The sequence below is a fragment of the Pinus tabuliformis genome, chromosome 4_2 (assembly GCF_031772625.1).
Source record: "Pinus tabuliformis cultivar Carrire ecotype Pingquan chromosome 4_2, CPIR1, whole genome shotgun sequence".
NCBI classification, from domain to species: domain Eukaryota; kingdom Viridiplantae; phylum Streptophyta; class Pinopsida; order Pinales; family Pinaceae; genus Pinus; species Pinus tabuliformis.
In genome coordinates, this window is record NC_142304.1 from 510,657,597 (window position 1) to 510,685,513 (window position 27,917).

General features: G+C 40.7%; 1 protein-coding gene across 3 annotated transcripts in view; it reads left to right on the forward strand.

Moving 5' to 3' along the window:
* LOC149170235 (uncharacterized) overlaps positions 1 to 27,917 on the forward strand; it is a 338,695-nt gene that overhangs the window by 259,010 nt on the left and 51,768 nt on the right. For 2 of the 3 annotated variants that reach the window (XM_089428960.1, XM_089428961.1), the window contains 3 exons: positions 12,160 to 12,240; positions 12,382 to 12,473; positions 12,660 to 12,675. In XM_089428960.1, the coding sequence (XP_089285086.1) occupies positions 12,160 to 12,240; positions 12,382 to 12,473; positions 12,660 to 12,675 (189 nt within the window). The remainder of the gene's footprint in view (positions 1 to 12,159; positions 12,241 to 12,381; positions 12,474 to 12,659; positions 12,676 to 27,917) is intronic. The other variant, XR_016259855.1, reaches the window with a different exon arrangement.

The window sequence follows — 27,917 nt, forward strand, 5'->3', positions numbered from 1 at the left end:
TCAAGCTAAATGAGAAGGGTGGCCCTAGAAGTCTATCAAACAAGCTTATGCTTGGAGGTAAAATTATTAATGCAACTTGGCCTAGGACGTTTATGCAAAGGATGTGAGTGAACCTTGAGTTGATATTGTTTAATTGTTTAAGTACTTAAGTTATGGTCACTTATTATGACAAGAGTACTTAATGATGAATTATAAAACAATCCTACAACCAAGAATGTGCCGAATTATTAAGTGCCAATATTAAACACTCCAAAGATAAAGTTATCGTCCACAAGATGCTTAACCAATGGATGATTAGCCAATGATTATCAATCACAATTGCTCAAGATATTCCAATGATGATTATCAACTATCTTATGCCAAGGATAATACCATAATTTATGTTCTTTACACAATGCCACTTATCGTGATTAGATTTTAAATGCCAAGGCAACCAAATAGATTCTTCAATGGGTTACATCACAATTAGAACAAGATGCCAATTTATCATTTGCCAACTTAACACAACAAGAAACAATATAACTGAGACAACAAGATATCAATATACCCAAGGAGACATAAGATATTCAACAAGATTAGAGCTTAAATGAGTGATTTTAGTGCTAAGTTAACAATTCTTAGGTCTAATACAAGACAAGTAAACATTAGATTTCAATAGCATAAATCACAATGAGCTAATTAATCATGAAAACCATTTATGTGACATATAGGACAGCAGCAAGTAAATCAGTCTAGATGGAGAAACTATCAAGCATATGAAAACTAAATATGACCAATGAGATGCCCAATGACTCACCAAGCAACTATATGAGTTACTTAACCCTCTTATGATGAAGTATTCAGAGATATATCAGATCTATAAACACTTATAACAACAATAAGGAAGATATGCAAACAATGAGCTACCAATGTGAAAGTGTGTGCCAAATTGTATCCAAAAATTTCCAAATGCTAGAACAAGCTTGCCAAATTGAAAAATTTGATTTTCAAGCCCTTTAAGATGTGATCTTCATATTTATATCAGATCTGATCTATTGGTTATGCAGAAATATTTCAGTCACTAAACAAGTAGATCTATGCTCAAGAAACAATGATGCCCAACTCGCCAAATAACTACTAAAATTTTACCATGAAAATTTTAGTGTGTTTAGGCAAGTTAGATATAATTTTAAAATTTTTAGGGCACTTAATCATGAATATTGTCACTGTTATGAAATATTTATTACAGTTGTAGCAAAACAGTGAGAGGACAAGGGTTTAGAGATCAAACCCTAGGCCCAAGGCTTTGTAGATCACTTTCCAAAAGTGCCAAAAAAATCTCCAAAGTACTTGGCACCTGAAAACACCAACTTGAAGCTAATTTCACCTACAAAACTCACCAATATTCAGTCCAGAAATTTCAGAGGGAAACCAAGGATAGAAGAGAAGCAAATGAAACTAGGAAGAAGGCCAAAGAGGAGAGGGAAATGCTGAAGGAGGCATCGGCTAGGGTCAAGAGGCCAAGTAAGGCCACAGAAGAGGAGGGGCTCAAATAGGCCTCACGACAAGCCCTAAGCGCTGTCGTCCATCCTAGAGAGGAGGTTGAATGACCGAGGCTATGGCCTAGGGCTACAAGGCCTGTAGGGGCTGCGATTGCCCTAGGAGGGAGGGTCGAGGCCTAAAAGCCTCACGGACGGGCCTAAAAAGGTCTGAAAATCCTGACGCAGAGGAGGAGGGATGAGGCCCTCTAGGGCAAACGGCTAGGTTCAGGAGGGCTTTCGGGACTGATTCAGGACCTCAAATGGCTGACATAGGGAGGGAGAAGGAGGATGATGAGGCTGGAGGAGGACGCTAGGCCTTAGAGCCCCAAAATTTTATGAAACCCTTGCTCCAAAATTGATTTACTTCAGATCTGCAATTTCTGCAAAATTTCTTTAGTAGCTGGCCCTGTTAAAATTTATAGAGGCTAGATATTACCAGGGAAAATTTTAAGAACCCCCCCTAAATTTATAAATATAATAAATGGGCGAATCTCCATGGTATATAGGAAAAATGGAAGGCGATTTTATCAATAATATAATATGTATATATAATTTTTTGGCGAATCTCTCACCAGGCATGGCGAATATTTTACTCAATTATAAAATCTTGCAAGATCTTGGCGAGTCTTTCACTAAATAATAAAACTTTGTAAAGTCATAGTGAATCTTAACATAGGCTACATGCTGGTTTAATTCCCCCATTTAAATAGGCTACATTCGAGGTGAATACCATGGGTCAATACCATGTGCCATTTTTACTTTTATTAATTCTAATATTAGGGTTAATAATGGTTTTTTGCATGGTATTAATAACAATCTAGTCCATGGTATTTGTCCCATAGTATTTTGGCCATAGGTTTCACCTAAATATAACCCATTTTTTGAGTGTTGGTAAATATAAGGTGACTTGTGCAGTAAATATAAAAAAATGTTTTATTTGTTTATCATACCTCTCGTTTATTTATATTTTTATTAATTTACCATACCTCTTTTACAAATATGTTATTTGGCCCATAGGATTCACTTAAATAAAACCTCTTTCTTGAGCCTTCATAAATAGAACGAGGGTTATGGACTAAATATAGAAAGAGGTTTTATTTATTTACAATACGTCTAGTTTATTTATATTTTTATTTATTTACCATACCTTTTGAGTAAGTATAAAAAGACGTTTTATTTATTTACCATACCTCCACTTTACTTATATTTTTATTTATTTACACCCTTACATGTATATAAGGTGACTTATGGAGTAAATATAAAAAATGTTTTATTTATTTACCATACCTCTCATTTATTTATATTTTTATTAATTTACCATACCTATTTTATAAATATGGTATCTGGCCCATAGGATTCACTTAAATAAAACCTATTCTTGAAAATGGGCGAATGGATTCACTTAAATAAAACCTATTCTTGAAAATGGGCGAATGGAAGTTTGTAAGTCCTAATTTCAAGGGCTAAATTTACCTTTTTTACCCTCTCCCTTAAAATAAGGTGGGCTATTTGAGGTGATTTGTAAAAATGTACTATGATACAAAATATTCGCCCACTAAAAATTTAAAACCCCTTAATTTCGCCAAAGGGCAAACATTTGCCCCTAAAATTATCCTTGGATATTACCCTCAAGGGCCTACATCTAGCTCCAATCCAACTCTTCTCACTTGATCATACCTACACAAATGAATTTACAAATACCCAAAACCCCAATATATACAAAATCCAAAAAATCTCAAAACCCCAAAATACCCCAACTGCAAAACAAGAGTTAGAAAAATAATTTACAAAATATATTACACAAATTCTATTTACAAAATGTACAAATATACAATGCTTAGAGAAATTTTTGTGAGATAATTTTTTGAAAAATCTTTGATAATGGCTAAATGTATTTCGAAAGATAAATGTAGAAACCATAACCTTAGCAAAGTTAGAGAACCATAAAAGTAATTGGGATCCAAACAAAGTCAGCCTTTGTCCACAGTTCGTGAACTTGGAGTCAAAGGGCTGGGGAACTTGCAAACACTATATATTTCTCAAAGATAACTGTTAGAACACAAAATGAATCAGATCACCTAAGATAAGCCCACAACTTACCAATAGAATGTTCCTATCACCTACAATGAAATAACAATTAATAATAATTACAAAGCACAATATAGGAATGCCCGTACCTAACACATACCACAAATAAATAGATCAGAGACACAATGAACTGCACTCCAAAGTCTTTATTATGATTATTCCAATGTTCCCGGTGGGACAATGATTTACATCAACTTTTCAGAGTTCCATTATCCAAAATTCGATGGCTTGAAACACAAATGACCTCTAATTTATAGATAAATCCTCCAAGTGGAAAATAACGGCTAATTGGTTTGATCCCCATCAAAATAATTTCAGTCGTTGATAAACCTTTGATGATCTTTTAATCTCTTCCGTTGAAATAATTATTTTTGAGAAATTTTCGAATTTCTCTTTATACCCATTTTTATTAGTTCAAAAATAATTATTTGAGATAATTTCCTCAAAATATTGACTTTGACTTGACCACCAAGGCCCAAGGGTCCAATTTTTCTTGAAATTTCCAATATTTCCTTGGTGAGGGACCTCCAAAAATTAATTTCTTTAAGATCCACAAATTTTTCCACTTGGATAATTTGATTTATTTAGCAATCTAATTTTTGACTCTAATTAATTAATTTTCTGGCTTAGGATTAATTTTATTTTTGCCAGAAAAATTAATTAATTGACACTTGAGGGGATTAATTACTTTTCACCCTCAAATATTTCAGCCATGGTGTCTAAGTGCGAGGGACGATGGACCAAATTTGTTTTATATAAGATTTTACATAATTCAACCCTCAAAGGGGGAATACTCGTTCGTTATAAACCCTCAATTAATCGCCCAATTCTGCAACACAATATGATCTAGTAGACCAAATGATTTGTAATAAAATAATTTAGCTAATTAGCTTAAATTATTCTCAAATCACTTTTACATAAGACTCAACTACAACACTAGGACTCACCTAAGACTTTGATGATAAATTTCATCGTAGCTTTGGGGTGAGGCTAGAGGGAAAAAATTTGTCGATCAACCATGTTTAGAAACACAAATGAATCAGTGAGACGAAAAACCACTTAGGTTGAAATTTGTCTCCAAAATAATAGACTTACCTAGGTTGTTACATACATACATGGTCTCACTAGCATCATTTACATTAAAAATTTGCAGAATGGGTTTAAAATGACACAATAGTTGATGGTTGATGATCTTGATCTTTGAAGAAAAATACGGTACGTTTTCTTCCTTGGAACTTTGAAAAAATGTGTGCAACACTCCCCAAAGTGCTCCTCAGTGTCTCTCCTCTCAAAACGCTCCAACACCCTCCATGTGAACTCATCATTGTGAAAATTCCGAAACCCAGAATCCTACTGCAACAATTGATAATATTTCTTCTATTTGTTAAATTAATTAAACAAACTATTTGTAGTTTCCTATGGCAAATATTGAAATATATATGCTGTAGCCTTCACAAAACAAATACTGCAGAAAATAAATCTGGAAAATTAGAGAAATTTGTTGTAAGTCTATCTGTTAGAAATTTTATCTGTATTCTTCTGGTTTATTTCTCCTACTTGTTAATTACCAACAAGTTATTTAAACATATAAACATCGAAATAAACACAATACAGTCTCAACCATCTACAGATCAACAGCTGAAAGAAATAGCAAACACACAAGTGACACCGTTATTTTTGGACAACTCGTCCCCGGAAAAACTCAATGCGGGAAAACCGGTGCAACAATTTTGAGGGTTATATTATTATCAAGTATATCCTTGAGTACAACTGGGTGCCTAACTGGCTCACCCGACAGAGAAAAATACATGGCAGCAATACCTCTCTATTCGGAAACAGGTATTCAAAAAACCTGTTCCACGAAACCCTCTCCAGCGTCTCTGAAGCTCTGTGCGGACCCTTCTGGCCTCTGCGTCAGCCCCCTGCTACCTCACGTCGACCCTCTAAGGCACTGCGCAGCCTCTGGGACCCTCTGTGTCACTCCTGTAGCCTCTGCGTGGATGACACAGTCCCTCTGGCCTCTGCGCTCTCTATTGGGCTCTGTGTGGCCTGAACTGGCTGCTGCCTCTCGCTCTCTGCTTTTGCGCTGGTCTCTTGGCACTGTCTCTGCCTCTCTGCCCAGTACTCACTGCCCCTCACTACTAATCACTGATTCAACTTTGCTTAGCAACCCCGCTCTAGCAAATCGAATGGCTGATCACTCTGGTGTGTTCTCCAACTGACCCACAAGCCTCTTCTTATACTTTTCCTGTTGGTCCTTCAACGACCGAGATTAAATCTTTAATCAACGATTAAGATTAGATTTGGTTTGAGCCATGACTTTTGGAACCTTCTAACACTGTTTTATATTAATACCCATTAATATTTTATTTTTCTTAAGTTTAGACTTAGGAACTTCATTAAAAATATTAATTATTTTAATATCTCCCAAACCAGGTACAATCTGTCAAACCATTTCTGGGTCTTGGAGATCTCATGTGTTTTAGCTTCTCCACCAATTTTCATGACTAGAGCACATCCGATGCTACCCCAAATCAACACTCCCTCTTAGTGAGGACTGTGCTCTAGTAATACTCCTCATTGAGCATCACTTTGATTATCTAGAACCGGTACCTGTGCTGATGCTAGGCCTCCCACCCAACATCCTTTGCACTGCTGCATCCTGTATTGCTTCCCATGGCTCTGCCACTACCACTACTGCATCTGTACGGCAACTCCTTCTACATTCGCGTTGTTGCTTGTCCTTTCTCCCAACACTGCATCTGCACTGCAGCCCCCTCTCATCATGCTGCATCGTGCTACTGCACTGCAACTCAGTTACTGAGAAGTAAGTAACTGATCCACCCAACCACTGACATCCCTGTCAGGCTAGAAACACTCCCGATGCTGAAGCTCCCTCTGCCGCTAACAAGTGCTCCCTATACTGACCTCTGCGCTGCTGCAACAACTCCTTGCATCTCACACCATTGCACACCTCTCTGTGCCATCCTGCACTGGTGCAACACTCTCCGTGCCTCTCGCACTGTTGCAGCCTGCTAGCCTCGCACTGCCTGGGGACTCCTGCACTGTAGCACTCTCTGTCGCTTCATTCACATCCGTCTCTACCGACATTCGCCAGTCCTGCTACTCTCTCTTTGAGGCTCTCGTAGCAAGGTATAATCCAAGAGGTTGGCTACCTCAAGGATCCTGCCCCTCATCACTTGTAGTCTTCCAGACTACAGCTCGATGTCTCCCCACCTCTCCTCTAGAGGTACATGAGCACTCATGGCACAATCGTCATCCTCGACTTCTTTCTCCACCTTCGCTGGCGCTTCCTTCGAGTCAGACACCTCTCCCTTGTTCTTCTTCCTCAGACACTGGTTCACATAATGACCGAGTTCCCCACAGTGGAAGCATTTGACCTTGGAGAGGTCCTTCTTCTTCCTCTTCTCCTGCTTTCCCGCAGATGCCAGAGCTGCATCCTCTTCCTCTTCCTTTTTGATCCAGACTCCTTTGCTACTACTTCCCGTCTTGGTCAGTCGTTTGATCTCTTCTTGGTGAAGAGCCGCCCACAATTCTTCCCAATTTGGAAGATTCACCCTGCCCAGTATGCTCTGGATAAATGGCTCCCACTCCTCAAAGACTGCGTTTAGTGCGGTCCTCGCCATCAACTCCTGATTCGGCGTGGCCCCTAAGGAAGTCAGTTGGTCCCAGATCTCCTTCAACCGACCGAGGAAGAGATCTATCTGCTCTCCCTTCTACATCTAGTATGACCGTAGCTAATTCTCGAGTAGCATCTTCCTCTACACGGAAGTATGCTGGTACAACGTCTTCAAGGTATCCCACATTTCCTTTGCCATCTCCTTCTCGGCAATATGTTGGACCACATGATCCTTGACCCCATCAAGGATGATACATTTTTCCTTGGCCATTGCCTCCTCGTACCTTTCATTAGCTACCGGGTCAACTGGGATAGCCATTACTCTCAAGGCGAAGCCCTTAATGCAATGTCTATCTAGAATGGACAGGATCCTGGCCTTCCAGACCACAAAGTTGGACGCTCTGTCCAACCTGTCCTGATCCCTCAACCCATTCACGGCCATCTCCTTGCTCTTCTCTGTCGACTCCACCGAATCTCTCTACTTCCCATATGGAAGTTCTCTATTCGACCCCTGCTGAGTCTCTCTACTTCCCGTCTTGAAGTTCTCTACTGGACTTCCTCTGAGTCCCGATTTCCCTCCTAGAAATCCTTCTGGCAACCGTCAAGTTGCCCCTCTCCGATCGTTTGTGCAATTGCAACACTAATCTGGATTCCTTGGCTAGAAATCCACCTCGGCAAGAACTCCCTCTACCTTGATTTTTCCCTGTTAGGTACTATTCTGACCATAGTACCCCACCAGCTTCGCTCCCGCAAACTGCCCACAGCTTCCTTTGCCCCAGCAACTGAAGGATTGAGCCTCTTGGCTCTGCGCAATCCCGACACTGGCAAAACAACTCCCTCAGCCAACTATGTCAGCCCTCCTGGCCTCTGCGTGAGCCTGTTTCTGCCCTCAGCCTCTGCGTTGGCCTCTCTCAGGCCCGGACTGATGACGCAGTCTCTCTACGTCAACCCTTCCTCTGTCGCTTTCTACAAGGATTAGCTCTGTCACTCGGGCAGTTGAATCTGTTGCAAATGCTTTGCTTAGCTGATGCCTTTAGCTTTCCTGTGATCTGCAACCACGCTCTGATACCATGTTGAAATTTCTAAGTCTATTCGTTAGAAATTTTATCTGTATTATTCTGGTTTATTTCTCCTACTTGTTAATTACCAACAAGTTATTTAAACATATAAACATCGAAATAAATACAATATCATCTCAACCATTTACAGATCAACAACTGAAAGAAATAGCAAACACACAAGTAACACCGTTATTTTTGGACAACTCGTCCCTGGAAAAACCCAATGCGGGGAAATTGGTGCAGCAATTTTGAGGGTTATATTATCATGCAGTATATCCTTGAGTACAAATGGGTGCCTAACCGGCTCACCCAATAGAGAAAAATACATGGCAACAATACCTCTCTATTCGGAAACATGTATTCAGAAAACCTGTCCCACAAAACCTTCTCCAGCGTCTCTGAAGCTCTGCGCTGGCCCTTATGGCCTCTGCGTCAACCTCCTACTGCCCCGCGTCAGCTTCAAACCTCTTTGTGTCAGCCCTCTGAGGCACTGCGCAACCTCTGGGACCCTCTGCGTCAGTCTTGCAGCCTCTGCCTGGATGACGCAGTCCCTCTAGCCTCTGCGTGGCCTAAACTAGCTGATGCCTCTCGCTCTATGCTTCTGCGTTGGTCTCTTGGCACTGTCTTTGCTTCTCTGCCCAGTACTCGCTGCCCCTCGTTGATGATCACTGATTCGACTTTGCTTAGCAACTCCACTCTAGCAAATCAAATGATTGATTACTCTGGTGTGTTCTCCAACTGACCCTCAAGCCTCCTCTTATACTTTTCCTGTTGGTCCTTCAACGACCGAGATTAAATCTCTAATCAATGGCTAAGATTAGATTTGGCTTTATCCATGACTTTTTGAACTTTCTAACTTAGTTTTATATTAATACTCATTAATATTTTATTTTTCCTAAGTTTAGACTTAGGAGCTCCATTAAAAATATTAATTATTTTAATATCTCCCAAACCGGGTACAATTTATCCAAACCATTTCTGGGTCTCGGAGATCTCATGTGCTTTAGCCTCTCCACCAATTTTCATGGCTAGAGCACATCCGATGCTACCCCAAATCAACAAAATTCTAGCACACACATAAAAATATTGACACAGTTATTTTTGGACAATTGTCTCTGGAAAACCCCAACATGGGAAAACCGGTGCAGTAGATGAGGGTTTCTTTATTAATTCTTCACCAAAAATTCAAGTACAAGAATTCGGACATCGAAACAGAGGAAAAATATTGAGAGAATTTTAGTGACAAATTTCTCACTCTCTACAGCGACACCCTGACCCCGAGATGAACCCTCTGTCCATACGTTGGGTTTCTGCGTCACCCTCTGCACAGTAACTGTGCAGAGCTCTAGTGCATTGCGTCTCTCCTCCTGTCTCTTCTATTTTGCACTCCCCGGATCATTGTTGATACCCTCTCTCTCTCCCCTGCAACTCACCCTCTGGCTCTATCTCCTCTGCTGAACTTCAGCCACTGAGAAAATTGATCTGCCTGGGCAACTGAGTAGCTGCTGGTGTGTGTTCTCTAAGCCCCATCGAGTTTCTTCTTATAATCTCTCATTGAGACATCAACGGCCAAGATTAAAACATAATCGATGGCTAAGATTAACTAGAACTCGATCCATGTCTTCTTCTAGAAAATTCTCACCATGACTTAATTAATACCCTTTAATTAGTTAGATTTCCTAAGTTTAGACTTAGTAAACATTAAAAAAAATGATTAATTATTTTAATTAAATCATCTCTAGGTGGAATTTCCAGAAACAATTTTTGGTTTTTGGAGATCTCATGTATTCTAGCCTCTCCACCAAATTTCAAGACTAAAACACATTCGATGCTACAAAAACTAACAATCATACATAGTAACACCTCCATGCCTTAGAGTGGCCAATCCATGGAACCACCAATTGTGAGCCTCTCCCTCCAAATGCAAGGTGGAAATCTTAATTACTTCCATCTCTGTCATTTGATTAAGTTGGAAATAGACATCCAACTTCTCAACCCATGCCATGGATGTTGGGAAATCCATAGGTTTGGCAGTTTAAACGATTTCCCTTATTATGACATTAACATGTGATGTGTTTATTATTAGTATTATTTCTTTTAATTATCTTTTCTTATCATCAATATTAATGCCAAGCAACAAATAGAAGAGAACACAAGATGTAGGCACGCTGCCAGGGCTACAAGGGGAAGGGGAAGGCTAACCCTATGTGGACCCAGTGGTGGAATGTCGACCCAAGTGGGAGAAATGATAAATGGGGTTATATTGAGTGGAAGGGGAGTAATATATATGGATGAGGGAGCGGTACCATGCAACCAAAATCGGGGTTTCCCATGTAGTACCATCCCTAAAGCCCAAGGGTCAGTAAAAAAGATCCCACGGGACTAAGGTCCAAGGTTAACATCCAAAATAGGTCCAGGGGACAAAAGTATAAACCTAGCCCACTCTTTCCGCCGAATCCCCGCATTAATCCATGCCCAAAAGTGTCCATGATAAGCAAACTACAATACTCAATTACCAAATAGCAAGGCATACTTTTAGGTTCGGGACGTCCACCAGGACTCCACCTTCAAACATATGATCATGGCAGATGGGTGAGGGACAACATGGCTAGCTCAGGTGGCAGAGAAATGGCACAACGAACTAGTTGGTGGTTACAAGGGGCTATCGGCTGAGGACCATCTTTGGAGAAATTTTTTCTCCTAGGGATATCACCCACAAAATGTTGGGTAACAGGCCATATTATGTTTCTCCATTCTTTTAGCTGCATTAACATCTAGGGAAATGTTTTCTAGGCCTACTCAAGGATTTGGATAAGAGAATACCAAATCCCAATGAACCAATGACAAGTTGGAGCCAAAGAATGGAGATGGTATCAAAGGCTTATGATGTGACATGGAAAGTGTTAAGAATGGTAAAGGGAAAATGAACACGCTATTTCCATCTAGGTCTTCCAAGTTAGTGCATCTCCTATAACCTTAAAGCCTTAAGGGAGGTCCCATTGTACTAGGGCTAAAGATTAATCCCCCTAGTAAGGTGAGAGAAAATATTTACAGTCAAGATTGGTTAATCATCCAGATCATCCCTTATTCATACTAAATGCCCAAAACATGGCTGGCCGCTGACATAGCCCTAATAAAATTATTTTTCTTCTTTTCCATAAATGAAATAAAACTTAAGGAAGTGAAATTTATAGATCACTTGGTGGCAACCATGATGGGAAACGAAATCAATAGAAGTGAGGGTGGAGAGCAGAAAGGAGACTCTGATAGCAACTCATATAAGCACATTGTGGAAAATAGAAGTGAAGGAAAATTAATCCTTAAAACTAGTGTCTCTTTCATTATTAAATGGTATATTATAGCATGGTTTTGTCACAAAATTGGAGACTGAAGACAAAAGTGGATCTTTATTTTTTCATATAACTAAAATACATGCTAAAATAGGCTAGAAATTATTTTTAGTATTCATCATTCAAACACTTATCTTTTTCTAATCAATAACTTTGGAAGCCAGATTTGCAGTCCTTACTTTCTCTTAGATGTTCAACTTTCTGTTGGCATCAATCATGAAGTTTCCATTCTTATTATACCTCATGATGGCAAGGTATCCTTAAAAATGTACTACTAATTTCTACTGGATTTGGCCCCTTTTGCTTTTAGACGTTAGTTATGAATTTATCTTCCATGTGATGCTGGAACAAAATGGAGAATCTTTAAAGTTTAAATAGATGAGGATGAATTTCTTTTATAATTCTCAATTAGGCTTTGAATTCTATCCTCTCTGTTTTATCCTTTTCTAATGGAGGTTTGAATATCTGTGTTAATATTGTTAATAGTTTTGTGCTTGCAGTACTGCAATGAGTATTCTGTTCCATATGAACAATTAGAACATTACAAGGAAGTCACCCCTCAAGATATTGTTTGTGCACAGGTAGTTTTCCTTGAGTCCATGTTTGCTATGAATGCTTTTTGATCAATTACATGATTTTCTGTGTAAAATTAAATTATTCAGGAAAAGAAGATTATACATAATAACTGTTGCTTATGAAACATTTTGGACAATGATATTCAGAAAAAATCTGGAATAAACCTGAAGGAAGAAGATATTGCAGTCAGCAATATTAAAATTGATCTTACTCGGGGAGAAGAAAACCCTGTAAACAGGTAAATAACAACCATCTTCGGACAATTTGTAGTTGCTATTCATTTAGCATTCTCATTGATTGTGTTCTCTGGATTTATGAGCTTCATAGAATTGCAAAGGAACTATTATTTCTTGGCCAACTTTTTTCTTGTTGGTAACTCACTCTTGCTGCTGTGTTCTTTGTTTGCCCTTGATATGTTCTGCAGGGTACACTTCTTCCAGGTACTATTTTAATTGTACTTCAAGTGAATAAAGACAAGTGATAAATTTTATGCTTACAATAATTTGTTTTAATATCAATGTAAAATTTCCTGCCATTTTGGCAATGGCATGACAGAAGAGTGTAAAAAGACATGGAATATTCATGACTAGAAAATTTCCCATAAATTTTAGAAAGTATGTTAGTATATTACTTTCTTTTATGCTGGTCAAACAGAGGGATTGCCCTTTTAGTATCAACCTGTGTTACCTTGTAATTATTGGTACCATCTTTAAAACCGTATTGGACTTGTAAATAAATACTTGATCAGCAAGCCTCATTTGGCACTATCACCTATTTCCTTTACCTTCAGCAAGCAAGCATCCAGTCTCTCTTGATGGCCTGAAAATAGTTGCTCAGAGGTTTTTCTACCAGAATTACTAGTTACCATTTTCTAGACATAGAAATTCATGAAATTTACTTGGAAAAACGGTATTGCCTTTCTTTATTTTAAGACAAATTAGAGAGAATTAAGTTGGCAGAAGTAATTTCCATAAGGATTTAGCATTTAACATAGTCGGGGGAAATTACCGTGTCTAAAAAAATATTTTTTAGGAGATTAGAAATTCTGCCAAGATATATTTTCTGTTATTGGTAAATCAAACTCCTTTCCAAATCAGAACTGAAGTTAACTAGACTTTAAACAAATAACTATGCAAACTTAGAGACTTGCAAGCAGATTTGAACTGTTTTACATAGCTAATTAAAACAGAGCCTCAGAATTAAACTATCTATTGGTCAAGATGGTTGATATTTGAGAGAAGCTATTGCTGGAAGGGATTTCCTTCAGATTGACGGGTCAAGGTCCTATTTGAGTTTTTTGACAAGGTTCCATGCATAGTATTTATTGCAACCATGCAACCCACTTACTCTCAACCCTTGTATATGATATAGGAGTATCACTAATAAAGTGTAAGCTTGCACCAACTAAAACTATTTCAAATTTCAGTTCAGTTTCTTTTGTTTGTTTTAGCTTGTTTTGGCTAATTAGGGAATCTCAATGGTGGGAATTGAGCCTCAAGGTTGTGCCTTGAGTGCTCAAATCATGCAAAGATCACACCAGTGGGAGGAATTGTTGTGGTTAGAAGAACCTTGGTGTAACTCTAGAGGGTTGTGTTTGCAAGGTTACTTGGGAGTAGGAGTGGGAGCAGGGAGAGACATTTTCAAAAGCTCCCAGTTCGGGAGTGAATTTTTATATAATATATATTTTGATGCATATATGTCAACAAAAACATGTAGAATGATGAATTAGATATAAAAAGCATAAAAACATGGATTGAACAATATAACATCAAATCATCTAGAAGTTATAATCTTCATCAACCACGTCCACAAGTTAGTAACATATAACATATTGAGTCTCATGATTCATCAATCTTAAAGTTTCAAGCTTTTAAAATTCAATATATAACACTTATCATTTTTTATCACTAAAGTTGTACATGTAACCATTACCATTACCAAGTAACCAAACGATAACAAAGAATATCTAACATGAAATGAAATGTTTCAACTTTAAACTTTCACGAAGCATCATATAATATATTCATAATTCATTACCAATGAGTTATAATTGCCAACTTCAAACTTCAAACTTAAATTGTCATATATTGTTTACAAAAAATATCATAATAAAAATGAAAGTCAACAGTTATAAAAAATACTAGAAACTAGAAAAGACAAGTAAATCTATTATCTATTGCTTTGGCCTCTTGCCACCATGAGAAATGTCTAATTTCTTAGAAGGGCGTGGTGGTCTACTGGGAGTCTCCTCCACCATAGTCGGACGACTAGAACTAGAAGGCACATGACGTCCACGTGAGGATGTAGATGTAGATGGAAGTGGCGGCAACAAAGGCAAAGATTGTGGAACACTGCTACTGGATGATAAGGGTGGCATGGTTGTTGTTGCTTCATCATCTTTCAAAAGTTTTGTTTCCAATTCTTCTAGATGTAGAGCACCATCCTCCAAATTATCTTCCTTTGAGTTGTTGTCTCAAGTTGTATATGATGTATCATCTTGAGTCCGATCACAATAATGACTCAACAACCTCAAGTTGTAGTGCAGATAAACCAAGCTTTCTGCCCGGTTTTCATTGAGTCCATTTCTTCTCACATTATGGATGAGGCTATAGTTGCTCCAACACCTCTTTGCAGAAGAATTATTTACAACCCGTGAAAGGATTTTTTTTTCAATTTTGGAAAAATTCCCTGGCTGCCATACGCATCCCACCATGTGATAACATCAAATCTATCCCTATCTTCCATTGTATGCAAAGAACCAAACACTCCAGTGCTAGTGAAGTATCTGCCTAATTCAAGACACATATTAGCACACTCCTCCCTGTCAGGGACCAACTTGTCTAATGTTGTCATATACTTTGTACCTCTGGATTTGTATGGAGTCTAGCCCTAACCCCACCCCTAGGTTCAACTTTTCCCAACCAAGATGGAGAGTAGTATTTTGGCATAAGGATATACGCCAAGGCATGTAGTGGAACATTAAGTTTTTTCCACCGTGCACACACAAATTTGTGAATAATATCATACAAGTTGGAATCTTTTTCTTGAACAATATCTTTTATTTGCCCCAACATGTTATCCATTTTCTCATACACCTCCCCAATCACCGGTTGATCTATATCTTAAAAAAAAATTAATGTTATAAATGGGCTCGGTGAATTGCAAAACTTCCCTCACACATGCCCAAAAAAAACCATCAAGAGCGGCGTTCTCCACCTCTTCAAAACCTTGCTTGTCAACTGTTGTTAGAGTCCTGTCCTTTAATACCTACCAGTGTTGACTTGAGACCATGCTAGCCAATGACTCTCTTACCTTCAAAAGGCGTTTGAATGTGTGGTAATAGCTAGCAAATCTAGTCTTCGCAATCTTCAACAACTCCAAACTTGAGTGATTGCAGAAAAGCCCATAGGTATTGTTATGATTGGTAATAAATTTTGTCATTCTCTTACCTCTCTTGTTCAAATCACCAATCCATTTGTATTGAGGGTGTTTTTTCTTAATAATATCATGCATCAAAAGGTTCATTGTGTGAACCAAACACCCAGACCAAAATATGTTGGGGTATCTATCCTCAATAATTGCTCCCGCTGCCTTACAATTAGAAGCATTATCATTGATGACTTGGATGACATTGTATGGCCCAATTCTTTCAATTGTTTGAAGTAATGGTTTTTCAATGTTGATGGCAGTCTTGAAATTTTCTGAGTAATCATATGATGAAAGGAAAATTGCACCACTAGTAGACACAGCAAGAGCGCTTATCAATGGCTTGAATTTTACATTTGTCCAACCATCAGATACAATGGATACCCCATGGTCATTCCAAGAACTTGAAATTTTACCCAAGCATGTGCTATTTTTTCTTTTTCGTGATAAAGTCCCACGGTTCTAACCTTGTCATACCCAGGGCTCTTGTATCCTTTGGGGGCATCATTAATGGTGGAAACCATTTCATGCCAATAAGGTGAGAAAAGAACGATGAATGGTATCCCACATGAATAGAGAAAGCGGTATATTTTTTAATCCACGTCATTCCTACATCCTTCTTCAAGGAAACATGATATGGTTCTACGCCTTAAAGGGATGTTTGTTCTTGTGCCTCCATATCTATTGCCATGGGAGGATGACGATGGAGTTCTTAGTCTATGTGAATGTAGGCTAGTGGTGTCATGTTCAAAGTCACCATTTGATCTTTTAGATTTGTATTGGGCTTCCTCCTCTTCCCTTATGTATTTGGCTCTTTGATGTTGTGACACACTTCCACAAGTTTTGATTCCTATTTGTTTATTTCCATCCCATGGCATTTTCCCACAGAGATGCTTTTTGGCACGGGTGTATGAACCTGTGTAAGTCTTTTTGCAATGGAGGCATGTAAATTTAGTGGTTCCACCCCCTTTCCCTCCTTCAGGCCTAGAAACATATTTCCACAATGGGGTTTGGTCTGATTTGGTTTTTGTGCCCTCATCATCTCCACTCTCCTCCTCCTCCTCCTCCTCCTCACCAAGGTACTCCTCTCCAGAATTTTCAAATCCACCACTACCCACTTCTTCATCCTCTTCATCAACCCTCCTCCTTCTGCTCTCCAACACCATAATAACAAAAAAAGGAACCAACATCAAGAGAATGCCAAGCCATATATCCATGATGTTTGAAGTTTTGATTCTTTGAAGCTTGAACTTTGGTGGAGTTATAGTTTCTTCCCTGCAATAAAATGGAGGAATGGGAATGGGAAACTTGAAAGAGAGAAGACAACATTTTCATTTAACAATTAACATATAAAAAACACAAATGCTAGATTAGAGTCTAGATCCTAACTCTTTGGCCTTCAATCCCAAACTCCTTAAGCTCCCAAGCAACCGTCTCAATCTTCCTCCTCAACTCTTGCTCCAATTCCAAAAGCCCTTGTTGATTTTGGGTAGCATAGGATGTGCTCTAGCCTTGAAAATTGGTGGAGAGGCTAAGGCACATGAGATCTCCAAAACCTAGAAATCGTTTGGAGAAATTCCACCCAAATGAGGAGTTATTAAAATAATTAATATTTTTAATGGGTTCCTAAGTTTAAACATAGGGAAATAATAATATTAATGTGTATTAATAAAATATAGGTGAGAAAGTTCTAAGTGACGAGGATCAAGCTAGTTCTAATCTTAGTCGTTTATTAGGAACTTAATCTCGGTCGTTGATTCGTCAATAAGCAAAGTATAAGAAGATGCTTGAGGGTCAGTTGGAGATACACCAAGTGATCAAAGAATTCAATTTTCTAGGGTGAGGTTTGCTGAGGAAATCGAGTTAGTGATTAGAGTTGCAGTGAGGGGCAATTCAACAAGGGATTTTCATCTGAGGCTGAAGAATACATAGCAGAGAGGCAGCGTAGTGCCGGGAGAGACAACGCAGGGCCTAGAAGCGCTGACGCAGAGGCCGTAAAGCTGACACAGAGAACGCAGAGGGTTGATGCAGTGAGACACAAAAGCCGCAAAGGCTGACACTGGGCCTCAGAGGCAGCGCTGGGGAGATTTTGTGGGGTAGACTAAAAGTAGATCAGCAAATTCTGAGCCGGGAGAGGGTGACGAAGCTTTTGGAGGAGTGACGTAGTTCCAGAGCAGTGCTTGGAGCAGCTTTCGCTATCCAACATAGGGCCAACAAGAGTTGCTGTGGGGTTTGATCATCCGTTTGCTGATTTGCTGAAATATCTGTCACCGGATAGAGGTACTATTGCCGAGGATATTCTCTGTTGGGTGAGCCATTTCTGGCACCCTAGTTGTATTCATGAAACCTGCTTAATAATACAAACCCTCTATATGTTGCACCAATTTTCCCGAATTGGGTTTTTTCGGGGACAATTGTCCAAAAATAACGGTGTTCCTTGTGTTATTATCTCATTTTATTTTAGTACATGATCTGTATATTTGTGAAGGATGCAATATTGGTTACTTCGATGTTTATGAAATTAAATAACTTGTTAATGTAAAGAACAAGTAGGAGATTATAAACCAGTAATTGCAGTAGGGGTTTCTTCGAGTGTAGGAATTTTCACATGGTATCAGAGCAATTGTAGATCATAGGCGACTGAAGACACCAGCCAAGAAATCTGAGAGTTTGCAGCAGAGAAGCAGCTGTCCCGAGAGACAGCGTTGTTCCAGAGCCGGAGAGGCAGAAGGAGTGACACAGAGCAGAAGAGGTGATGCAGAGGCTCAGGCAGTGGCCTTGTCAACATTCTGAGCCGGGAGAGGAAGATGTAGTAGCTGGGAGGAGCCACGCAATAGCTGTGTCTGCCATCAGGGTCAGCGCAGAGGCAGAGAAGGGCAAATCAGGCTCACGCAGAGCCACGTCATCTTTCTGACCTAGGAAGGATTGACGCAGTTGGCCGAGAGGAGAAGATTCAGTGCATGCAGAGATTGCGCAGAGCCTAAAGGGCTCAGATTCTTCAAGTTGCCAGGGCTAAGGGAGCTATGCAGATTTTGATTTAAGGAGTTGGTGGGACGTTGTTTTTGTCGGTGCAGAACAATGTCTAAGGAGACTGAACCAAGGTAGAGGGAAGCACTACCTCAACAAATTTCTAGCCAATAAATCTAGATTCGGATTGCAGCGGAAAAGGAGGATTGGAGAGGAGTGATTCGACATTTGGCCGAAGGATTTCCGTGAAGGAAATCAAGACTCAGAGGGAGTCTAGAGGATCTTGTTCCTTAGAGGATTTCTAGCGCCAAAGAAATCCAGATCCGAGTTTTGTTGGGGTAGCAGTGAAAGAGGGAGAAGAGAACTAGTTCGACATTTATTTGGCAGAGATGGCAGACACATCTCCAAGAAGGAGGTGGGGTGATTTAGAGCTGTAGTTGAGAGGACTACAGAAACAGGCAGGATCCTTGAGGTGCCCAAACTCTTGGATCACATACGGCTACGGGAGCCCTTAAATACAATAGCATGGTGACAATTGTCGAGTGGAGCAAGGTGCGATGGAGCGACAAGGCAGTGCTTGTTAAAATTGGAAACTAGGGCCAAACTCCATGTGGGTCATCTTATTTATGGCATCTGATATTTTTCATGGATTCCTCTCGTTGAGAGGTGTAGGATTGATCTAAATATCATCCGATTCTGACATGTATTCATGCAGGTATGAATTTATTTGTATTATGCGACAATTCGTCAAGGTCGACCAGCAACCAAATTGCCCCCATCTATCCTCGACGTGTTACTATAAAAGGAGGTGGCTTGCAAGTCTTTTGACACACACCTCTTGTGATCTCTTGCTCTCCACTTGTTTGGGTTTTAGTGGAAGGAAGAGTCCCTAAGAGAATACGCAGCCCTAGAAGGTTTGCCCTAGCTCTAGATGTTGTCTAAAGAGATCTATACGCTGTCCTCATCTAATTCATGGAGGATGATTGTTACATTAGAGGAATCTTTGCTGCCCAAAAGGAGGCTCTTATAAGTTATATCACAGCAAGGAAAGGCTTCAACACTGGTATGGAGGGGCCCTAACATTGCCCTAACAAAGAACCTAACACAGTCATGGATGAGGGATTTCATAACACGGCAAGGAAGTGACCTAAACGCAAGTCTAATGTCGTTGTTCTTGTCACCTAGAATGCAGTTAGTGAGCGTTTCATAAGCAGCAAAAGGAGGCTTGTATTCGCTGTAAAGAGGGGGCCTTGACAAGCCCTAACCGCAGTCTTATCAAGTGTCACAAGTTGGTGCCCTAGATGCAGTCAAGGAAGAGATGTATATACAGTCCATGGAGGGATCTAAGCCGGAGTCAAGGAGGGTGCTATAGGCAGCTCTAGGAGGCTCCAAACAGAAGCATTTAAATGTGCACTAGGATGCAGTCAATAAGGATTTAATCCGTAGCTAAAGGGAGCTCTAGTCTTTGTCCTATCCATAGTAAAGGAGGCCTAAGAAGAGGCTCCTATCTGTTGTCCTAAACCGCAGATCTAGAGGTGACCCCATACACTATTAAGGGTGATTGTCCATAGCTACAGGAGGATGGTCACAGGCAGCCTTACACAGTCACCTAGCCACTGAGATTATGCCACATTGCTATAGGTGACAGCATGGCCATTTGTTTGGGTATGTTATGCTGGGCAGAAGTATCCAATAGGGCTACTGCATAAAGTCTGATTGGGTCACTGTGTGAAGGGACAAGCTAAATGTATATGTTGCCTGAAGACTGTGTGTTAGGCTGCAGGCCATAACATCACAGTCAATTTCGTATGGATATTTAAGGACTCATATCATTAGCATTATGTATGGAGTTGTTGTATGTAATACTGTTGAGATCTCAGACTATTAGAGGGTTGTATGGTGATGTTCCAATATGAGATAGACAGAGCTATAATCATGGGTTCATTGAGGATAGATGCAACATGATGGATGCAGCATGATAGATGTAGCATGGTGATTGATTCAGCATGATGGATGCAGTGTGATGGGTGCAGCAAAGTGATGGGTGCCGCACAGTGATGGGTGCCGCACAATGATGGGTACAACATGGTGATGGAATCACTTGTGTTCAGATCTGCTACCTCATGTGTCATCTTCCTAGAGAAGATCTCTCCTCTTATTTTGACAAGTCAAAATGTTGACTTCTGATGTATATGTATTATCTCTCTCTCTGCTGAACTATTGAGGAACATAAGAAGAATTGATCAAGGGTTTCCCCACATTGGGGTTTGTCCCTGGCTGGCGCCACATCTTGTGTCCTCTTGTCTTGGCTTGTTTTCTGCAATTTATGTCTATGTTCTATCTGCACTTTACTATCATGCTGATGTGATTTCTAATCTGAATATTGTCATTAGGCTAATATGAAAAATCGAAATAAATTGCACTAAGCATAGAACATACCTAAAATTAACAGTGCTAGAGTGCAAAAGTCTGTAGCAGCGTAGTGGAGGTTGCAACAGTGCGAGAGGCACATAAGAGGTTGCAGCAGCGCAGTGGCAGCAGAGGGAGCACAAGATAGCAACAGAGGTAGCTTCGGCATCACGAGGCTTCTAGACTAACCATGATGACAGTGTTTGGATGAAGTCAGTTACTTACTTCTCGGTAACTAAGTTGCAGTGCAGTTGTTAGCAGTGGAAATGCTATGGGTAACATGACGCAACATGTTGAGAGGGAGCTGCAGTACAGATGTAGCAATGGCAGTGGCAGTGTCATGGGCAGTAGTATAGGAAGCAGCAGTGTAGTGGATGAGGGCAGCAGGCCAATCATTAGCATAGAGGACTGATGCGGAGGATCAGTGTGATGCTTCTATGGTGAAGCATTGCTAGAGCACATTCCTCGCTAAGAGGGAGTGTTGATTTTGGGTAGCATCGGATGTTCTCTAGCCTTGAAAATTGGTGGAGAGGCTAAGGCACATGAGATATCCAAAACCTAGAAATTGTTTGGAGAAATTCCACCTAGATGAGGAGTTATTAAAATAATTAATATTTTTAATGGGTTCCTAAGTTTAAACTTAGGAAAATAAAAATATTAATATGTATTAATAAAATATGGGTGAGAAAGTTCTAAGTGATGAGGATCAAGCTAGTTCTAATCTTAGCCGTTGATTAGGGACTTAATCTCGACCGTTGATTTGTCAACAGGAAAAGTATAAGAGGAGGCTTGAGGGTCAATTGGAGATACACCAAGTGATCAAAGAATTCAATTTTCTGGGGCGAGGTTTGCTGAGGAAATCGAGTTAGTGATCAGAGTTGCAGTGAGGGGCAGTTCAATAATGGATTTTCATCTGAGGCTGAAGAATACATAGTAGAGAGGCAGCGCAGTGCTGGGAGAGACAACGCAGACCCTAGAAGGGCTGACGCAAAGGTCGTAATGTTGACGTAGTGAGACACAGAAGCCACAGAGGCTGACGCTGGGCCTCAGAGGCAGCGCTGGGGAGATTTTGTGGGGCAGACTGAGAGAAGATCAGCAAATTCTAAGCCGAGAAAGGGTGACGCAGCCCCTAGAGGAGTGACGCAAGTCTAGAGCAGTGCTTGGAGCAGCTTTCGTTGTCCAACATAGGGAACAACCGAAGTCGTTGTGGGGTTTGATCATCTGTTTGCTGATTTGCCGGAATATCTGTCTTCGGATAGAGGTACTATTGCAAAGGATATTCTCTGCTGGGTGAGCCATTTTTGGCACCCTAGTGTTCATGAAATCTGCTTAATAATACAAACCCTCTATATGTTGCACTGGTTTTCCCGAATTGGATTTTTACGGGGACAATTGTCCAAAAATAATGGTGTCCCTTGTGTTATTGTCTCAGTTTATTTCAGTGCATGATCTGTATATTTGTGAAGGCTGCAATAGTGTTTACTTCGATGTTTATGCAATTAAATAACTTGTTAATGTAAAGAACAAGTAGGAGATTGTAAACCAGTAATTGCAGTAGGGGTTCCTTCGAGTGTAGGAATTTTCACAGCCCTCTCCTTGCTCTCTCATATGCAAATGGTGAATTATGGGAGGGGAGGATGGCCTTTTATTTCTTTTGCCCCTCCCTTCCTCCAAAAACTCCCCCGCGCCATCACACCTTTTTCGCCCACAAGGAGCGATTTTTCTTAGGAGCGAGTGATCGCTTCCCAACTACTCCCGCCTAAAAAAATTCGCTCCGAGAGTGAACAAGAGCTGTTAGGGAGAAATCGCTCCATTGTTAGCTCCCAAAAAATCAGAGAGATTTTTTATTAAGGGAGCGCGCTCCTAAAATTCACTCCTTGGAGCGAATTTCAGGAGCGCGCTCCTGATGTCACTCCCAAACAGTTCCCAAGCAAAGCGTGCTCTGGGAGTGAGTTCGAGGGGGGGATGCTTCCCGCAACCCTGTCTGTTCGTAGTACATATGTGTAGAAGTCACTTGCAACATAGTAATTTCCATTAGGAACTAGCCTTTAACATAGTCGAGGGAAATGGCCACGTCTAAAACTACATTTTTTGGGAGTTTATAAATTCTTTTTTTTTTCCAAAGAAAAAAATTGTAATTTTTATTCTGTAAATAGGGAATAAAAATTACATTCTATAGACACACCAAGTGTGTATGCATATTGAGCAAAAAATGTCTAATACAAGAAGCAATCATTTGTCAAGTAGTATCAGGGTATGAAACCCTAGGGTCAACAAATCCAAGACCATTAAGAAATGAGATTAAAGAAAATATGGGTACACAAGCCCAACCAAATAAAATCCATGGCACGCAGACCCGTAGAAATCGTCAACAAAAAAAAAGATAGGGCACACAGGCCCGTAGAAATCGCAAAAGGGTGCTGAAAAATGACACAAAAACATTGTCCTTATAACAAAAACTAGGTAGAACCCCCATGAACTAACAACAAAGCTAAACAATGCCATAGAGTCGACGCGTGAGGTAGAACTAGGGCCCGATCCTCTAGAAAAAAACCAAAGAAAACAAAGCCCAACATATGACATCGAAAGCAAAAAAAAGGGGGCATCAAAGCCCAGCAAACCACGCGACCACGACCCAATGAACCATCCGGCAAACTAGCACCAAAGCATGCTACAATGGTGGCATGATAGCAACAGGCTTACAGCTGAAATGGAAGCTGCCAAGAACGAAGGAAAGTCACGAAATGGTAGAAGCCTCGTCGCGATTCTAGAAAATAAACCCCCAGCGGCATAAGTAAGAGGCCAGAGGGCCCCGGACATGGAGCCGACCCATCTCAGACCAACTAGGAAGGCGAAGCGACTACGCAGGACGAAAACATAACAAGAATGTAGACAGCAACGAGGACCCCTTGTCAACTCGTAAACCTACATCCACACCACAAAAGAAACCCTGCAAAAACAAATATTCCCACCATAAAAGTGGCAGATGTGCTAGCTCCATAGAAATTTGAGAGACATGGACCAAGGGGCGAGGGCAGCTAGGGTTCCAGCCACCCCACTCCCCACTCCATGCAAGAACCACTTACGAAAGAGGGAAAACGATAATAACAATAAAGGAGAGGGGAAGCACAAAGAAAAACCGAAAATAAAATCTTGTTTGACAATAAAAACTCCGCTAGGGTTTTCCTAGTTTGTCTCCAACAACCAATTCTTTCCTTCCCAAGAGATTAGAAATTCTGCCAAGATATATTTACTATTATTGTTAAATCAACATTGAGATCGAAGGCAAAGATAGGCACCTACTCCTTTCCAAATCTAAACTGAAGCTGACTAGACTTTAAACAAATAACCATGCAAATTTAGAGGCTTGCGAGCAGATTTGAACTGTTGCACATAGGTAATTAAAATAGAGCCTCAAATTTAAGCTATTTATTGGTCATGATGGTTAATAGTTTGAGAGAACATATTGTTGGAAGGGACTCACTTGGGATTGAGGGGTCAAGGTCATAATTGAGTTTTTTGACAAGGTCACATTGTCGCAAAATCTAGTAGGCCTTGGAGAGGGGTACCCTACAAGTCTATTACTAGACCAAGAGACAATAATTTTGCAGTGGCCCAGTGTCACCATAGCCAAAGCCCCTTTCTCTTTATGGATTTTCACCAATGGGAGGAGTCCCTGTGTGTGAGAAGGTCACCTAATGGATATTCTAAGGTTAGGGTACTAGGTGACACAATGAGGCTTTTGACAAGAAAGGCACAATTTAGGCTCAGGGCTCCAATAGGAGGTAATTCCCTTTCTTTGTACAGACCTGTAAAATGAGGCACAAGACCTAGGGCTTGATTGGTAGGTTGGGTGTTGGGGTGGCCAAAGGTCAAGGCATGGAGAAAGGGTTTCCAACAATGATTTTCAATAAATATTGGGAACATGAAATCCTCAAGAAGCCCCCAACTTATAGCTAAATCTAAACTAGGGCTAGTAACTAGGGCAAATAAATTTATCGATGAAATTGAAGTGAATGCCTACCAAAAGGAGGGATTTTGTGGCAACCACTCTCCCCTTGGAATTTAGACTCTCCAACTCTAGATATCCCTCTTCCATAGGAATTCACACCAAGGCCTAGCTTGGTCGCTTGGCCTTAAAGGGGCCAAATTATTAGGGCAAGAGAAAAGAGACCAAAAAAATGGATTTGATCATCAACAAGGAAGGCTAGTGCCTAGATCCTTGGGAGAATGGAATCTATGATTTGATTGATTGACCAAAAAGTTGCTAAGGAGGCCGAATTCTTGATGCCTTAACAATTACCTATGTGATGGGTCAAGGAGTTTTATGGGAGAGCTAATTAAAGTTCACCACTAGGAAATTCATTTACATGTTATTAATGAGAAATGCAGGCAATAGTGATGCCTAGATACCATTCAATCAATTTTCAACAATTTAGTGCACAATAGCAAGCCCTAGATTCAACATGTTCCATATATTAGACAGAGAAAATAAATATTCTACAATTAGTTCACTTACAAGATAACATGCAAAAGATCCCATCCATTGATCCAAGACAATAGCTCCAAAGTTAAAACTATCTGCTCCAAATGTCAAAATGCATTCGTAGAAAGCAATTACTCCACAAGAATAGAAGATTGAATTGCTCAAGAAGGTTGAAATTCCAAGTGTGATGATTTACAAGAATGAATGATTCTTCTACTTATATGAGGAATTCGAGTTCTAATTTTAGCCTAATGCCCCTAAAAGTCATAAAATAATGTGCTAATAATATGTAATATTCCTAATTAGCCATGGCTAATTGGAATATTCGATTTTGTTCACTTTTTGCCTACTATAGTTATTTGTAAATAAAAAAGTGAGGACGGAGGACATAACTCACTTTTAGAATAAAAAGTCACTTCCTAGTAGCACAACGTTGTGACTTAAAGGGGAGCCAAGGGGGCCAAAGGGGGACGTAGAAATGGAGCCCACGCAGACACATGGAGGGACTGCGCAGGAGGGAAGAAACACATGGCAAGAGAGGAATCACACAGGAGGAGGTGAGCCTTGGGATTGAGAGAGGCAAAGGCTATAAAGGAGAGAGGAGCCCCCTCATTTTGATCATTCAGTTATGAGCATTTGTGATAGTCATTTCGACTTAGAGCACACTGGTTGTTTAGCTAGTCTGCAGCACTGTTTAGTGCATTGAGTGTCTCCATTCGGAGATCTCACCCTTAGCCCCGGGGGACTTTGAGTGCCTGCTCGGGCAAGGTATTTCCATTGGCATTTCAGTAGTAGTTTCATCAGCATTTCAGCAGCAGTTTCATCAGCGTTTTGGAGGATTGTGCAGCACTGAGAGGGATGACGCAATTCTTTCTGGCAGGAGTCTGAGTTGAGGGTTTGCAGTAGGATTTGTGCTGAGAGATAGAGCAGGGGATCAACCCTTGCATATTGGAGAGTTCTGGCAGAGGTTTCAGGCAGATTTCTGGAGGGTATCATTCAGTGGCAGCGCAGAGCATTGAGGGACTGCGCAGAACCCCAAGGGGGTGATTTTCGGGGGTCGGCCATTCCAGGAGAGCTTTTTGGGTTTTTCTGGGTTTCTTGAGTAGAGTCTGATTCCAGAGTTTCAGCGTTTTCTGAGGAGGGGAGCAGCCCCAAATCCTCATTTGATTTCTAGCAACAGCAGCACGACAGTTCTCCAGCAGCTTGAACGTAGTTCAGAGAGGGGCCATTCCTTTGCTATTCTGAGTGTATATCTTCACTTGCCCTATGCAAGTCGAGGTGCCATCTTTCTGATCACCTCCTGTACTCATTCTATTACTCAGTATAATAAAATGGCTTAGCATTTCTCTCAGCATTTCTTGAGTATCTGCTTATGGTTATATTGTTACATGTTGCACCATTGTTATTTGCATCTCTTTGAGCATTCTCGGCTATTATACCACTTGTGTGTTCTCCTATACTCTTAGACAGAGTCTAGAAAGGGCTAGGTAGCCTCCGAATCTCGTCCTCTTTTCAGAGGCGACATATTTGGTAAATGCCCTCCCAGTCCATCTCTGGTTGGAGTTTGCTTGTGTTTGAGGGATATTCCTGATAAGAGATATTACAGTGGTATCAGAGCGTAGATCTGGCTCAGCCTGTGGAGCTAGCAATCTATGACACCGGGGGAAAAACCCTACATCTGTTACAGAGGTCGAAGATACAGAGACACTGAGTGTAGGTTGGAGAACACTTACGGAGAGGGAGACTGTGTTCCGGTGGTGGACGCAGAACAGGAGGAGCCTGTGGTGGATGCAGAATAGAAGGAGCCTATGGTGGATGCAGAGCAGGAGGCTCCGATGGCAGATGATGATGGGAAGAGATTTGCGGATATGCTCCTCAAATCAGTGTAGGATCTGTCGAGGCAGATTGAGGTGATGGGGCAGAGATTCACGGTAGTAGAGGCCAGACAACGTGAGAGCCCACGAGTTTTCCAGGTTGGTGAGGGATCGGGCGCATCCCACCATTTGCCAGAGCAGCGTGATACTACGCAGCAGGTGGCTTCACATGCCCCTACACGCTCTACCATGCCCACTTTCTTAGGAGCAGACACGGGGGTCGTAGCCCAGCAGGAGGTAGAGCCCGGACATATGTGCGATTATTTTGCAGAGTACCAGGCCTATGGGCAAGAGTTCAGGGAGGCCCTCTCATTCAGAGATTTCGTTCAGCTCCAGCGGGATAGCAGACCCCGCGACTATCACAGAGGGTACCGGAATTACCATGATGGTGACACCCACCGTGCAGCGAGTAGATTCCACTTGCCTACGTTTGATGGTTCATCAAACAGTTCGGAAAAGTCTTGGGTGGAGAAGTTGGACATTTATTTCCAGCTTAACCAGATGTCGGAGACAGATGCCA